The sequence below is a fragment of the Rutidosis leptorrhynchoides genome, chromosome 2 (genome assembly GCF_046630445.1).
Source record: "Rutidosis leptorrhynchoides isolate AG116_Rl617_1_P2 chromosome 2, CSIRO_AGI_Rlap_v1, whole genome shotgun sequence".
Lineage (NCBI taxonomy): Eukaryota > Viridiplantae > Streptophyta > Magnoliopsida > Asterales > Asteraceae > Rutidosis > Rutidosis leptorrhynchoides.
The window spans coordinates 146,728,494-146,741,635 of record NC_092334.1 but is presented as its reverse complement, the minus strand read 5'-3'; the positions used below and the strand labels follow the sequence as shown (position 1 = coordinate 146,741,635).

At 31.2% G+C, this 13,142-nt stretch overlaps 1 protein-coding gene across 3 annotated transcripts; it reads right to left on the bottom strand.

Moving 5' to 3' along the window:
- Positions 1–2,788: 2,788 nt before the first annotated feature.
- Positions 2,789–8,167, bottom strand: LOC139891478 (N-terminal acetyltransferase A complex catalytic subunit NAA10-like). Of its 3 annotated transcripts, none has more exons than XM_071874448.1 (3): positions 7,762–8,167; positions 6,260–6,502; positions 2,789–3,334 (listed from the first exon to the last, which is right to left on the bottom strand). In XM_071874448.1, the coding sequence occupies exons 1-2, from the start codon at positions 8,059–8,061 to the stop codon at positions 6,266–6,268; spliced, it is 537 nt and encodes a 178-aa protein (XP_071730549.1). In that variant the 5' UTR covers positions 8,062–8,167; the 3' UTR covers positions 2,789–3,334; positions 6,260–6,265. The 3 variants fall into 3 exon arrangements, with proteins under 3 accessions (XP_071730549.1, XP_071730550.1, XP_071730551.1); XM_071874449.1 differs by lacking the exon at positions 2,789–3,334 and adding an exon at positions 5,015–5,692; XM_071874450.1 differs by lacking the exon at positions 2,789–3,334 and adding an exon at positions 5,705–6,193.
- Between the last annotated feature and the right edge of the window lie 4,975 nt (positions 8,168–13,142).

The window sequence follows — 13,142 nt, the reverse complement described above, 5'->3', positions numbered from 1 at the left end:
GTGTTTTTTTTTTTTGTTCCGGAAAAAAAACGAATAGGGGATTTGATGAAGTCCACGTGGAAGAAAGGAGTAATTTGTAGAATTTGGCAGTCTATTTTAAAAAAATCCACGTGGAAAAAAACTGGATGGGACAATGTGGGTGTGACAAGTAGGATGTGACAAGTAGGATGTGAGTAGTAGGATGTAGAGATAATAATTAAATTCGATTTTGAACCGTTGACTAATATCGCTAAAAGTATTAGACCATTTGTATCGGGAAACGCCGTTACTTGCCGAGGTGGAGGAGAAGAAACGTCTGCCGCCGGCGTAACAAGGCGGCACTCGCAGGCGTCTCTTCGGCGTCAGTTTGAAAGAGACGAGGGAAGAAATGGCGTTCGCGACACGTGATCAAGGGTGATTGGTTAAATTTTTTTGACCGGTTGATATAGTGCCGTTGAAAAAAAAACAAACTTAAATTAAAATTCTATAAAAAATATATCTATTAATATCTATAATTTCCAAACCAAAATACACACAATTGTTGGTCGATCCTAAAAGCATAAAAGTTTTCGGGGCACGGTAATGGAAAAGTTTAATGATAATGAATATAGATGGACACGAAATGAAAATTCTTTATCTTCGAAATGACGATTTGTGAACATGCATTGTACGCAGTTTTTACCAATTTATAATGATATAAAGGATAATTGACGTAGTGGTGCGAATGACGATGATGTTTACGCAAACGCATTGCAATCACATTACAATGCATATGGGAAACAATTTAATTTGAAGGAGGCAGTTTTTCTTGAAAGATCATCCAAAGTGGATGGTGCCAAAAGAGTCGGCTGTTAACCATCCGGAGACTATCATGTTGATGTATCTGGTATTGGTGAAACTCAAGGAGAGCCGGTAAGCCTCTCTCAAGACTTTGAGGAGGAGTTGTTTGAGAACGTACCGATGACGCGTCCAATGGGACGCGATAAGGCAAAGAAAGCACAAAAGACTACGGGTTCTTCGGACGCGGGAGCGTCTTCTCGTGGGAATAGTTCGAATTCTTCAAGGGTCGACGATTTTATGGACAAAATGAAAGTGGCGGCATTAAAAAAGACGAAGTTGCTTGACAATTTCATTGAGTTTGTTCGCATGGCAACCGCGCTAACACATATTGATTTGTTGGGGAGATCGTCGGCCACAATGGAAGACCCGAAAGACGTGGTACGTTTTCAAAATCTAAAAAAGTATGTTCGTAACAAGATAACGGATTACAACTTCCCTTCTGAATGAGTAGGACTAATTTCAAGACGTTTATGTTTGTACGTCTCTATATTTTAGAAATTTTAATAATGTAATTTTCTTTTTTTAAGATTTTTAATTATTTAATTTTTTATTAGTAATGGTGTTAATTAAATGCGTTTTTATTTAATTTATAATATGTGACATTATTTATTTTTCAATTTTTTTATTATTATTTTATTTTTGGTAAGCGAGGAAAACCCTCCTATGAACGAGCACATTATTATTTATTTTGCATTTTTATTACATATGTAATATAAAACAAATAAATAAAACAGAAAAAATAAAATAAAATGACACATCAGCATTCCACTAAAAAGAAACACCAAAAACCAACACTACCACTACTCCACTCAAAAAAAAAAACATGACACTCATCAAAAAAGTGAAAAAAGACAAAAAAAAACACAAGCAAAAAACGCCTTAACTAATACGAATGGTCTTATAGATAAGGATCATTTATTATTTTAGAGTACTAGTTATTCAGATGTACACTTCTAAATGTGTTAACAATACTTCTAAAAACTATAATTATTTTATTAAAATAATAATAATAATAATAATAATAATAATAATAATAATAATACTTTAATAATAATAATAATAATAATAATAATAATAATAATAATTATTATTATTATTATTATTATTATTATTATTATTATTATTATTATTATATTATTATTATTATTATTTTATTATTATTATTATTATTATTATTATTATTATTATTATTATTATTATTATTATTATTATTATTATTATTATTATTATAACAAAAATTATAGGAGGTTTCATAAATATTTTTCTAAGAAGACTACAACTTAGATATAAAAATTAGACTGGCAAAAAGCTAATATTTATAGCAAACGTAAATGATAAAAATCAATAAACGAAACTTAACGACCAACACTTCATTTTCTAAAACCTTGTATCTTGATTCAAACTATACCAACCTCGGAAACGTACAACAAATAAAACTACAATCCTACCAAATCAACACTATGGAAAACCAGTTAACGACATTCACCTGACAGAAAGCAATTAAATGGGTGAAAAATCAATCACAACCAACACAACAATAATTGAGACAAAATCCGCTAAAATCTTAAACCAAACAATTTCAGTCCCACAATCCAACTAAGTAAAGGTATCGTGAAATGTAGAAATAGCGGAAGGTTATGTTTTTATTGCATGTCATATGTCATATTTTGATTTATGTATTTTAGGACAAAGCTATTAGCTATACGCCTATACCCAAAGAAGTAATCTAGTGTTTGAGATAGTTACACATACCTCAAACCACATCAGCTAGAAGCAATATATTAACACTCCACTCAACGACTGCACGCAATCAGCCAGAATTAATGAAAAGTTACAACGATAAAAGGCGTGAATAATTGCCAAACAAGCTAGTGGCGGCAGTATTAAAACTCGAGCATACGGATATCTCTACTGCAAGCTGTTGTGTTTTCCAACAAATGCATTTGTGCAAGACAAAAGTCAGTCCAGATAATAGTATTAAACATAAGGTAGCCAGTAGTATATATGTAGATATTCAATAAACATATACAGAAGTACGGAGTATTAGCTAATGTAAGAATCAACCCTCTGTAGAAATTGTGCCTGGAAATGAAAATGGACATAAAGGTAGCAAGTTCGTTGCAAATGGCTCAAGAGAAATGAGAAGAACAAGAAATTGTAATTGCTTTAATTCAAGCTTTGTTTTACTTCAAGATCCGTAGATCTGATATCTAGTTAAGTAACGACCCAACAAGCTTCATGTATCAGAATAGTAGTAGTTTAGAGCCGATAAAAATCCAAAGGCTTTAACTCCTTCCCAACCTGAAACCCGGTTCCAAAACTAATATATAGATTGCTGAAGCTGTGTAAAATAGTTGATAAATCAAAAAATTCTGCAAATAACAGTACTTGTAATCAACACAACAGTATAACAATGTCCCAGCTTCTCTGGCCTTTCAACATCAAATGCACCAGATATGTGTGACCAAAGTTGTTCCAAATTTATATTGTTTCTTCATTTCGCTTGACCTTGTTTCTGCAAGATGGGTTTCATCAAGTTCAGTTAAATAGTTTCCGAAGTCGGAGTCAGATATCTAACAAGTTCAATAAACTCAAGTAACAGCATTGACTTCCAATCTTTACTTCAAGTGTAAAAGGATTCAACACTCAACAGTACAAATATAGGCACTCATCAGCATTCAAGGATTCGAGGCAAATGGGTAACACTCCTGTGATAATGTTCTTATTTTAAGAAATGGTGAGAACGAATATGAGTCACATATTTCATGTAAACTGATAGCAAATACCAAATAAAGGGTAAAAAAGTATTTTTCTTTTATCTATTCCTAAAAAAACTCTTTTTCTATACCAAGGAATTCACGTACCAAAATTTTCTAAGACTGTTAGGCGAACAAAACATTTTTTCAGTATTTGATTTTCTTCAACATGGGATGCGTGCAATTTCTAATTTAGAGGAAACTGGATGCATGCCTCTGTAGATGTTTAAATCATTATTTAGGGATGCATGTCTATGTATATGTTTATATCATTTTTTAGGGATGCACAACATATAAATGCATATTATATATCGTTTTTGGGATGCATAAGTATATGTATATGCTCGTATTATTTTTGGGATGCATAAGTGTATGCAATTATATATGTGAATATCGTTTTCGGAATGCATATGTGTGTGTGTATGTATATATCGTTTAGAAAAATAATGACAATGAAGATGAAAATGAAAAGGAGATTCATCATACATGGTGTACATTAAAGTGAATATAGAGATGCAAATACAATATGACTTGAAATTAAATAAATCTTTTGGAAGTAATACAAGATATAATTATGGATGCATTTGCAGCAACAAATGAACATTGTCACTAGGATGCATTAAAAGCTACGCCAAAATTTTCTAGGACGCATTGATTCGTTAAAATTAACAAAGTGAGTCTCTAATTGTGTATGTATATCCATGCAAATAAAGATAGGACCTTCGCAAAATTGCAGTAGGAAGAAAACAAGTCATAAAAACTGAGTGGATAACAAATGTAATGCTGGGCGGTTACAATTTTTACCAATTTAAGTGGGAGTAAGTTTTCGATAATGCCCTAAATTCCTTTTTATTAAACCAAAAATCATTTAATATATATAAATAGATTTACAAATAATGAACGGCCGAGATTTGTTCTCACCATTAATACAAACAGGGTTGCAAAACTCGGCCAACTCGGCCGAGTAATCGGCGAGTAATCGGCTGAAGGCAAAAAACGAGAACTCGGTACAAGAATCGGCCAAAACTCGGTCAACAAAAGTCAACTCTTCTAAAAAATTGAAATAAGTTCAATAATTAGGGTTTCCTTCACAACGACACTTCTTTTTCTTCTCATCCGCCTACGTTTCTTCCTCTTTCTTCTCTGACGCTGCTATTTCTAGGGTTTCTTCGAAAATTCGTCTTCCTCTTCTTCAATTGGACATGTCACTCAACAATTAACATGGTCGACTACTCTTCTTCCTCTTCTATCTCAAGTTCTCAACAGATTCAGGTTTGTTTATAAATTTTAATCTAATCATCTTTTTTTTTTTTTTAATATTTGTCTCTTGATTTTGACTCGGTGTACTAATGTTACGAATCAATTAGTTAATCAATTTATATCTATTAATCAGTTAGTTAATGAATTTATATTTGTCTCTTGTTTATATTTGTCTCTTGTTTATATCTGTTTAATCAATTTGACTCAGTGTACTCGTTTTTTGTATATGATTATGTTGTAATTGGTTACAACTTACAACTGTTATATTATAATTTGTGTATTGTTGTATTTTGTTTAACTGAGCTAACAAGCTAAGTGGTATGTTTTTTGTTTAGGTTTAGTATATTCACTTTTCAATGGCAGGAGCGTCTACGGATCAATCAACGAATTCTATTGCTGCTATTAATGAACTCAAGAGGAAATCGGGTGATGTTAGGTGGGATTATGCAATTTTGATTGACAAAAATAATTTACAAAAAGTGAAATGCACGCTTTGCGGCAAGGTTATGTCGGGTGGTATTCATAGATTGAAACAGCATGTTGCTCAGGTAACAGGAAATGTCTCATCATGCTCTAAAGCCACCCAAGATGATATAGCAAAATGTCAAAAAGTTATTAATGATATTGGTGCTAAAAAGAAAGCTAAACAAGATCATGATGTATCTGTGAGAATGGAGGTAAGGAATGATATGACAAGCCCCATTGACCTTGATGAGAGTCAACAAAAGTCAACATCCGAGTACTCCTCCGAGTTCTCCCCGAGTCGCCGATTACTCCTCAAAAACCTCCGGCCGAGTACTCCCCGAGTCGCGAGTTTTACAACCTTGAATACAAATGAGAACGTTCTCATTTGAGTGCTGCCATGGCAAATGCATATCAATATTTAGTCTCAAGTCAACCATTATCCTACTCAAGGTTGAAAAAGACGTGAGACGGAGATGAGTCAGTCGGGACCTTGAAAGGTCGAGTCCGATGTTGACCAACTTTGACTTTTAAACATAAATACACTACATATAAAAAAATTCAAACATAATATTCTATATAAATGATTTACAAATAAGATGGTGCAGTGTAACTTGGGTTTTATAATGTTTTCTATAATAATAGTGTATTTATTAATTTATTTTAAGGGATACTATGTATGTCAGTGTCTTTCCTGGCTAATTTTTAAATGGGCTTGGGATTTTCGTTTACACTAGAACATAGCCAGACAAAAAGTCAACTTTAGTCAGATGTTGATGGACTTTGACCAGACTTTTGACCGTTGCCCGACTTATTAAACAGTATTCTTCGAACTAGGACGGGCTTGCACCAAACTGCCGCAACGACTACCGCAACCATCGTTTGCACCCATGATCCTAATTGATGAATCATTCGTTAATTAATTTAGAACTGATAAATTTTCTTCTACAGCTTACAATTACCTTAATTCATTCAGCCTTTGCCTCTCCGGAGCAGCAACCACCAGCATGGTGGTGGTGATGGTGTTGATGTTCATGTTGTTGCTTTCCCTTCAATTGTTTCCTCATATCATACGCATCCTCTCCATCTGCATAATACTTAGCCTCCATGTCATGGATCTTGTAACCTAGAGTCTGGGTGTATAAATTAAATGCTGCCCGGTTGCTTTTTCTCACGTGTAGTGACACGTACTCGGCACCAAACACCTACATTTTTATCAAGAGAAAAGGCTTTACTCACTGAAAAGAAGATGACATGATTTAAAATAACTAAATGCACGAATCCTCATGTTTGTCAAACTTAATATTGCATTAATAAACTTCAACGATGTACAAGTTAATGTTAATACCCCAGAAATAATATCCCACAACATAATCCTACAAGGTAACGAATTATAATCATTTATGAGCACGTTTAAAATTGCAAAAGCTTTTAGCATACTTGCATAAACGTAAATTACCACTTAAAAACTTTAAAAATGTGGAATATACAAACATAATACATTAAACGACCAAATGGGTTAACAACCTATTGTATTCACATAGAGAAAGGTGCATAAAACCACATCAACATCAACATCAACGTGATCATAAAAACACAAAATTTCGAGGACTATCATAAAAAGAAAGCCAAACACTACTAACCAGCACCATTTCATAGAATGCATTTACCAGTTACTAAAACGTAACCTTAACTAAAGGTCACACAATAAATAGGTATAAAGGTACTCGCATGTCTTAACTATTACCTAACACAGAGCACATAACATCTCAAGCAAGATAATAGTTATCAACATATTCACATAAACAATACAAACAACTATAATCACATCAATCACTTCAACACAAAACGTACTATGACCTAAGTTCGGAAATATAAGTAAGAATCAACATTGTCGACCCATTCACAAACTTGATAATTGTATAGCTCATTAGAACGCTAGATAGATTTGTAAGGCATTCATCATACATAAAGTCAAAAAAAATAAAAATAAAAAAAAAAAACTTTCAATCGTGTGCATCCGCTGCAATTATACAATATAAGATGCAGTGTCGCACAACCATCCCAAATTGTGAATTGTACACTTTCAAAGCACGAATGCTTTATCAAACACTTCATAAGTGATATACAATTATTAACTCTGAATTTTTTTTTTTTTAATTGTGCCAAATTCCATATGTTTATACTAAATAACGTATCTATATACTATTAGGCTACAAAATTATGTATGTACACACAATTTTTTTTCGAAATTCTTACAAAAAAAGAACATTTCTCAAAGATATGATTTTTTTCAAAAATATTTAATTGATGGATTTGTGCAGTTTTATGCTTAATTAGGTACGTACATACAATTCGGTTGCCAAATAATAAATATTTCAGGTTATATAATAGTACATAAGTTCTTTTACAATCATAGCTATATAGCTAAATCTTAATTAAAAAAAAATAGAAAAATAAAAACCTGTTCCATGGCGTTTTGTGCAGCAGCCATAAGTTTAGTAGCAAGCCCTAACTTACGGTGCGTACGGAGAACAGCGAGTGACGTAATATGGCCGTGACACTCAGTGATTTCTTCATCCATCTTTGCGAGTACGTATCCAACGATCTTACCACCGTAATCTTCGGCGACGTAAAGGAGCTGCGGCCATGAAAGAATGTGGTAGAAATAGTATTTCAACTGGTAATTTTCAGGTAGACAGAAGAGATTGCAAGCTTGCATTGCAAGCAGGTCATCCATTGTTGCTTTGCGAATGCACACCATTGTTTGCGGTTGATATTGAATTGAAAGTTTGATTGAAGAAAGAGGCTAGGGTTTATTTGGGGACGGAAGACGAAACCAAGATAAACGTATCTTTTGCTTTGGGTTAATTATTTTGACAGGAAAAACGAAAACTATATATATAAAAAAGTGTTATAAAAGTAATAATTGGATGATAATTTTATTATTATTATAGATATTGCATAGTATATTTTTTGAGTATAAATAGGTGTGTTTAGTTAGAGTTTATGGGATGTATTTTTTGGTTAATAAAAACACTCTCTCTCTAGATTCCAAATGCCACCAAACTCTCATTGTACATTTTTCTATAAATAAAAAATCAATTACTCATACCTTTTGTTCAACCTTTGTTTTCTCCGTTTTACAGTATCTCTATCTCTATATACCTTCTACAGTCAAGAACCACTAAAGGTAGTTATAAGCCTACTGAATTATAACACGTTATCAGCACGATTATCTCAACATTTATACTAAATATGGTTGGCTCTGCCACCTAACTAATATATGGTCGGTTATACCACCTAAATGATATATGGTCGACACTGTCGCCTAATTTACATTTATGTTATCTAATATTTATTTATGTATACTAACATTTACATTTATGTTATTTAACATTTATTTATGTATACTAACATTTACAGTTATGTTCACTAACATTTATATTTATGTTATTTAAGTTATATATGGTCGGTTATACCACCTGAATTATATTTTCTGTAATCTAACTCTTATTAACTTCACTAACATTTATATTTATGTTATTTAAGTTATATATGGTCGGTTATACCACCTGAATTATATTTTCTGTAATCTAACTCTTATTAACTTCACTAACATTTATATTTATGTTAATAAGACCTCATGATTGTACGCAACACGTCATTTGACAACACGGTACTTTATGTACGCAACACGTCATTTGACAACACGGTACCATGGGTCGAGATTAATTCCGATCAATACGAATACGATGGGGTCTTTATATGTTATCTAACATTTATGATTACTTATGCAATAAATCATTATTTATTTCATGCATACTAATGTTTATTCTTAAAAGTAAATCTTAAAAGTTAAAATAAGAAAAAAATAGTTTGTATTTTTATTAAAAGTAAATCTTAAAAGTTAAAATAAGAAAAAGTAGTTTGTATTTTTATTAAAAGTAAATCTTAAAAGTTAAAATAAGAAAAAGTAGTTTGTATTTTTATTAAAAGTATATAAATCTTAAAAGTTAAAATAAGAAAAAGTAGTTTGTATTTTTATTAAAAGTAAATCTTAAAAGATAAAATAAGAAAAAGTAGTTTGTATTTTTATTAAAAGTAAATCTTAAAAGTTAAAATAAGAAAAAAAATCTTGTCCTTTATATTACTCATACGCGTTTTGATATAGTGACTTTATTCGTTAACGTCAACTAATGACGTTACAACGGTCATATATACATAACGGTTGTTAACGTCAACTGACGACGTTACAACAACTATATTTTTCAAATATAAAATAAACATCTCCGTTTTCACATTTTCACAAATCAATCTTTATTTTTCAGATTACTACTCTCAAAAGGTTTTTGTAAAAATGATTCACACAAGGATGATTTTTCCTATTGTATTGGTCATATTAACTATCATCATTGTTGCTAATATACCACCGGGTGAACCTATATTCTATCCTGCCCTTGTGGTTTTATTATTTGTAATCATACCATTATTCTGTTGTTTGCTACTTATGAATTTAAAATGATTCTAATTTCATTTTATTATTTGTCTATGAATAGAAGTTGATTATGATTATAATTTATGTTATTCATCTTTTTGATAATAGAAAATGTCGAATTTGAAAAGGCTTAAATTTGCTCATTTAGAACAAGTGGGAACAACTACTTAACATGGGTTATGAATGTAGAAAAACATCTCGAATCAAACGGTATTTTAGAAACCCTGAATGAAAATAACAATTATTCCGAACAAGAGAAAGCAATAGTAAGTATTTTTCTTAGCAAACATATTGACGAGTCCTTAGAATCTACATATTATATGATCGAAAATCCAAGTGTATTATGGAAAATACTCAAAGATAGATACGTTAATAATTATCAAAAAAAATAATAATAATAATAATAACGGTGATCCATGAAAGAATAAAATTAAAGATATTAGTAGACGCTCTTATAAGAATTCCGGAGATTCTTATTAATGATCTGGTAACGTGGATCATCAGTCTAGTATTTTTTGAATACATGAACATCTTGTTTAGCTCTACAAATAAGTCCCAAAAGAAAAGAAAACGAGAGTGGATCTGTTGACAAATCTTGATTAAATTAACCCTGAGCTACCTTGAGACTTGAATGGTTTGAATTTTCTAAGATGCCTAGTTTTTTTTATGTATCACTCATAAATAAATGGTTTTAGACCATAACGCATATGTTTTATTAAGTGTTATCTTTTATGTACTTCAGATTATAACTTGTTTGCAGGTAATATAATTTGATTATCTTGCTGAAATATAACTCATTATTTGCTTATCTTATTTGAAGTTTTAGTATGAATCCTGCAGAAATACAACATCAATTAAATGGTAAAGACCTATGTATTGCAGATAGTAGTAACATACACACTATGATCAAATCTAAGAAATATTTCATTGATTTAAATCAAATGAAGGAATTATAAATACTATACCAGCTCTTGCAAACTTGATATAAGAAACGAAAAAGGCAAAATTTCATATTACCAAATGGTACGAATTTTTTGGTAAACAATGTCTTGTTTTCTCCCAAATCAAAGAGAAATTTGTTAAGTTTCTCTGATATATATCATAGTGGATATGATTATCAGTCAATGATAATCGAAAATGAGAAATATCTATGTAGCACCGAAAAGCGCATAGGATTAAAAGCGCATATGATAAAAAGCGCATATGATGAAAAGCGCAGCGCATATGATTAAAAGCGCATATGATAAAAAGCGCATATGATGAAAAGCGCATCACATATAATTAAAAGCGCATATAATGAAAAGTGCATATGACTAAAAGCGCAGCACATATGATTAAAAGCGCATATGGTGAAAATGATATATGATGAAAAGCACATATGGTGATTAATGAAAATCACATATGGTGATTAATGAAAAGCACATATAGTGATTAATGAAAAGCACATATAGTGATTAACGAAAAACACATATGGTGATTAATGAAAATCACATATGGTGATTAATGAAAAGCACATTGAGAAAGAATCACCAATATTTCTTGAAAGAATTCAAGGGAATATATATGGACCAATTCATCCATCATGTGGACCATTTTGATATTTCATGATTCTAATAGACGCATCTAGCGGATGGTCTCATGTTTGTGTGTTATCAAGCCGTAATATGGCATTTGCAAAGTTTCTTGCACAAATTATTAAATTGAGAACACATTATTCTGATTACATCATTAAAAGGATGAGACTTGATAATGCTAGTGAGTTAACATCTCAAGTATTGAATGATTATTATATGTCTACAGGGATTTTTGTTGAACATCCAGTTACTCATGTGCATACACAAAATTGGTTTAGCTAAATCAATAGATAAACGCTTGCAGCTAATAACTAGACAATTGAAAATGAGTACAAAACTCTCAATATTTATATGGGGACATGTAAAATTACATGATGCGACATTAATTCGCATTAAACCAAGTGCAAGTCATAAATATTCTCCATTACGAACTTAATTTTGGTCGAGAGCCAAATATTTTCCATCTTAGAACATTTGGCTGTGCAGTGTATTTTTAATTGCACCACCACAATAAATGATTCCTCAAAGAAGGATGGAAATATATGTTGGATATGAAACATCTTCAATCATAAGATATATTGAACTCATGACGGGTGATGTTTTACAGCACATTTTGCCGATTGTCACTTTAATGAAACATTGTTCCCTATATTAGGGGGAGAAATGAAAAATAAATAAAAAGATGCTTCATTATGTGAACATCAATTAAGGTATATAGAACTCGCACAAAAGAATGCGAAACGAAAGTTCAAAAATAATGCATATGCAAGAACTTGCAAATTAATTACTTTATGCATTTAAAGATACAAAAAGAGTGACTAAATCATATATACCAGCAGTAAATGCTTAAGTTAGAATTGAAATTCCAAAAGCTGGCAATAATGTCACTCATGAGTCTTCGCCACGTCTGAAACGTGGAAGACAAATTGGTTCCAAAGATAAAAATCCTAGAAAAGAAAAATCAGCTGATAATGAGGTAAAAAAAAGTGTTCAAGAAGAACCACAAATCAATATTCCTTCTGCAGAGGATATTGATAAATGTAAATACATAAATTGCAATAAATTATGCAATATTATGGAACCGAAATGAAATGAAAAATCTTGATGAGATATTTTCATATAATGTTACAATGACATCATGAATAAAGATGATGATCTGGAACCAAAATCTGTCATTGAATATCAAAATAGACATGATTGAGCTCAACAGAAAGGAGCAATACGAGCTGAAATAGAATCACTCAATAAAAGAAAAGTTTTCGGATCAATCGTTATCACTTTTAAAGATGTGAAACGTATGGGATATAAATGAATTTTTATCCGAAAAAGAAATGTGCAAATGAAGATACAAGGCAAAACTAGACTTGTAACTCAAGGTTTCCCACAAAGACCAGAAATGAATTATGAGGAAAACTTATCCTTATGTAATGGATACAATTACTTATTAGATACTTAATCAACCTGGTAGTTACTTAAATGCATCTCATGGATGTTGTTACTACTTATCTATATGGATCACTTGATATTGATATATATGAATATACCTGAAGGGTTTAAGGTATCAGAAACATCTAACGCAAAACCTAAAGAAATGTATTCCATTGAATCACAAAGATTTTTATATGGGTTGATACAATAGTATAACGGATTAAGTGATTACTTGATAAGAAAAGTGTATACATATAAACTTATTTGCACATGTGTTTTAATTATGAAAACAATGACCAGATATATATCGTAGTTATTTATGTCAATGATCTTAATATCATAGGT

Bases quoted from the DNA above. Each gene is read 5' to 3' on its own strand.
- LOC139891478 (XM_071874448.1), bottom strand. From the start codon at position 8,061: ATGGTGTGCATTCGCAAAGCAACAATGGATGACCTGCTTGCAATGCAA. The intron at 6,503-7,761 runs GTTTTTATTTTT...ATAAAAATGTAG, and splicing joins CACAAAACGCCATGGAACAG to GTGTTTGGTGCCGAGTACGT.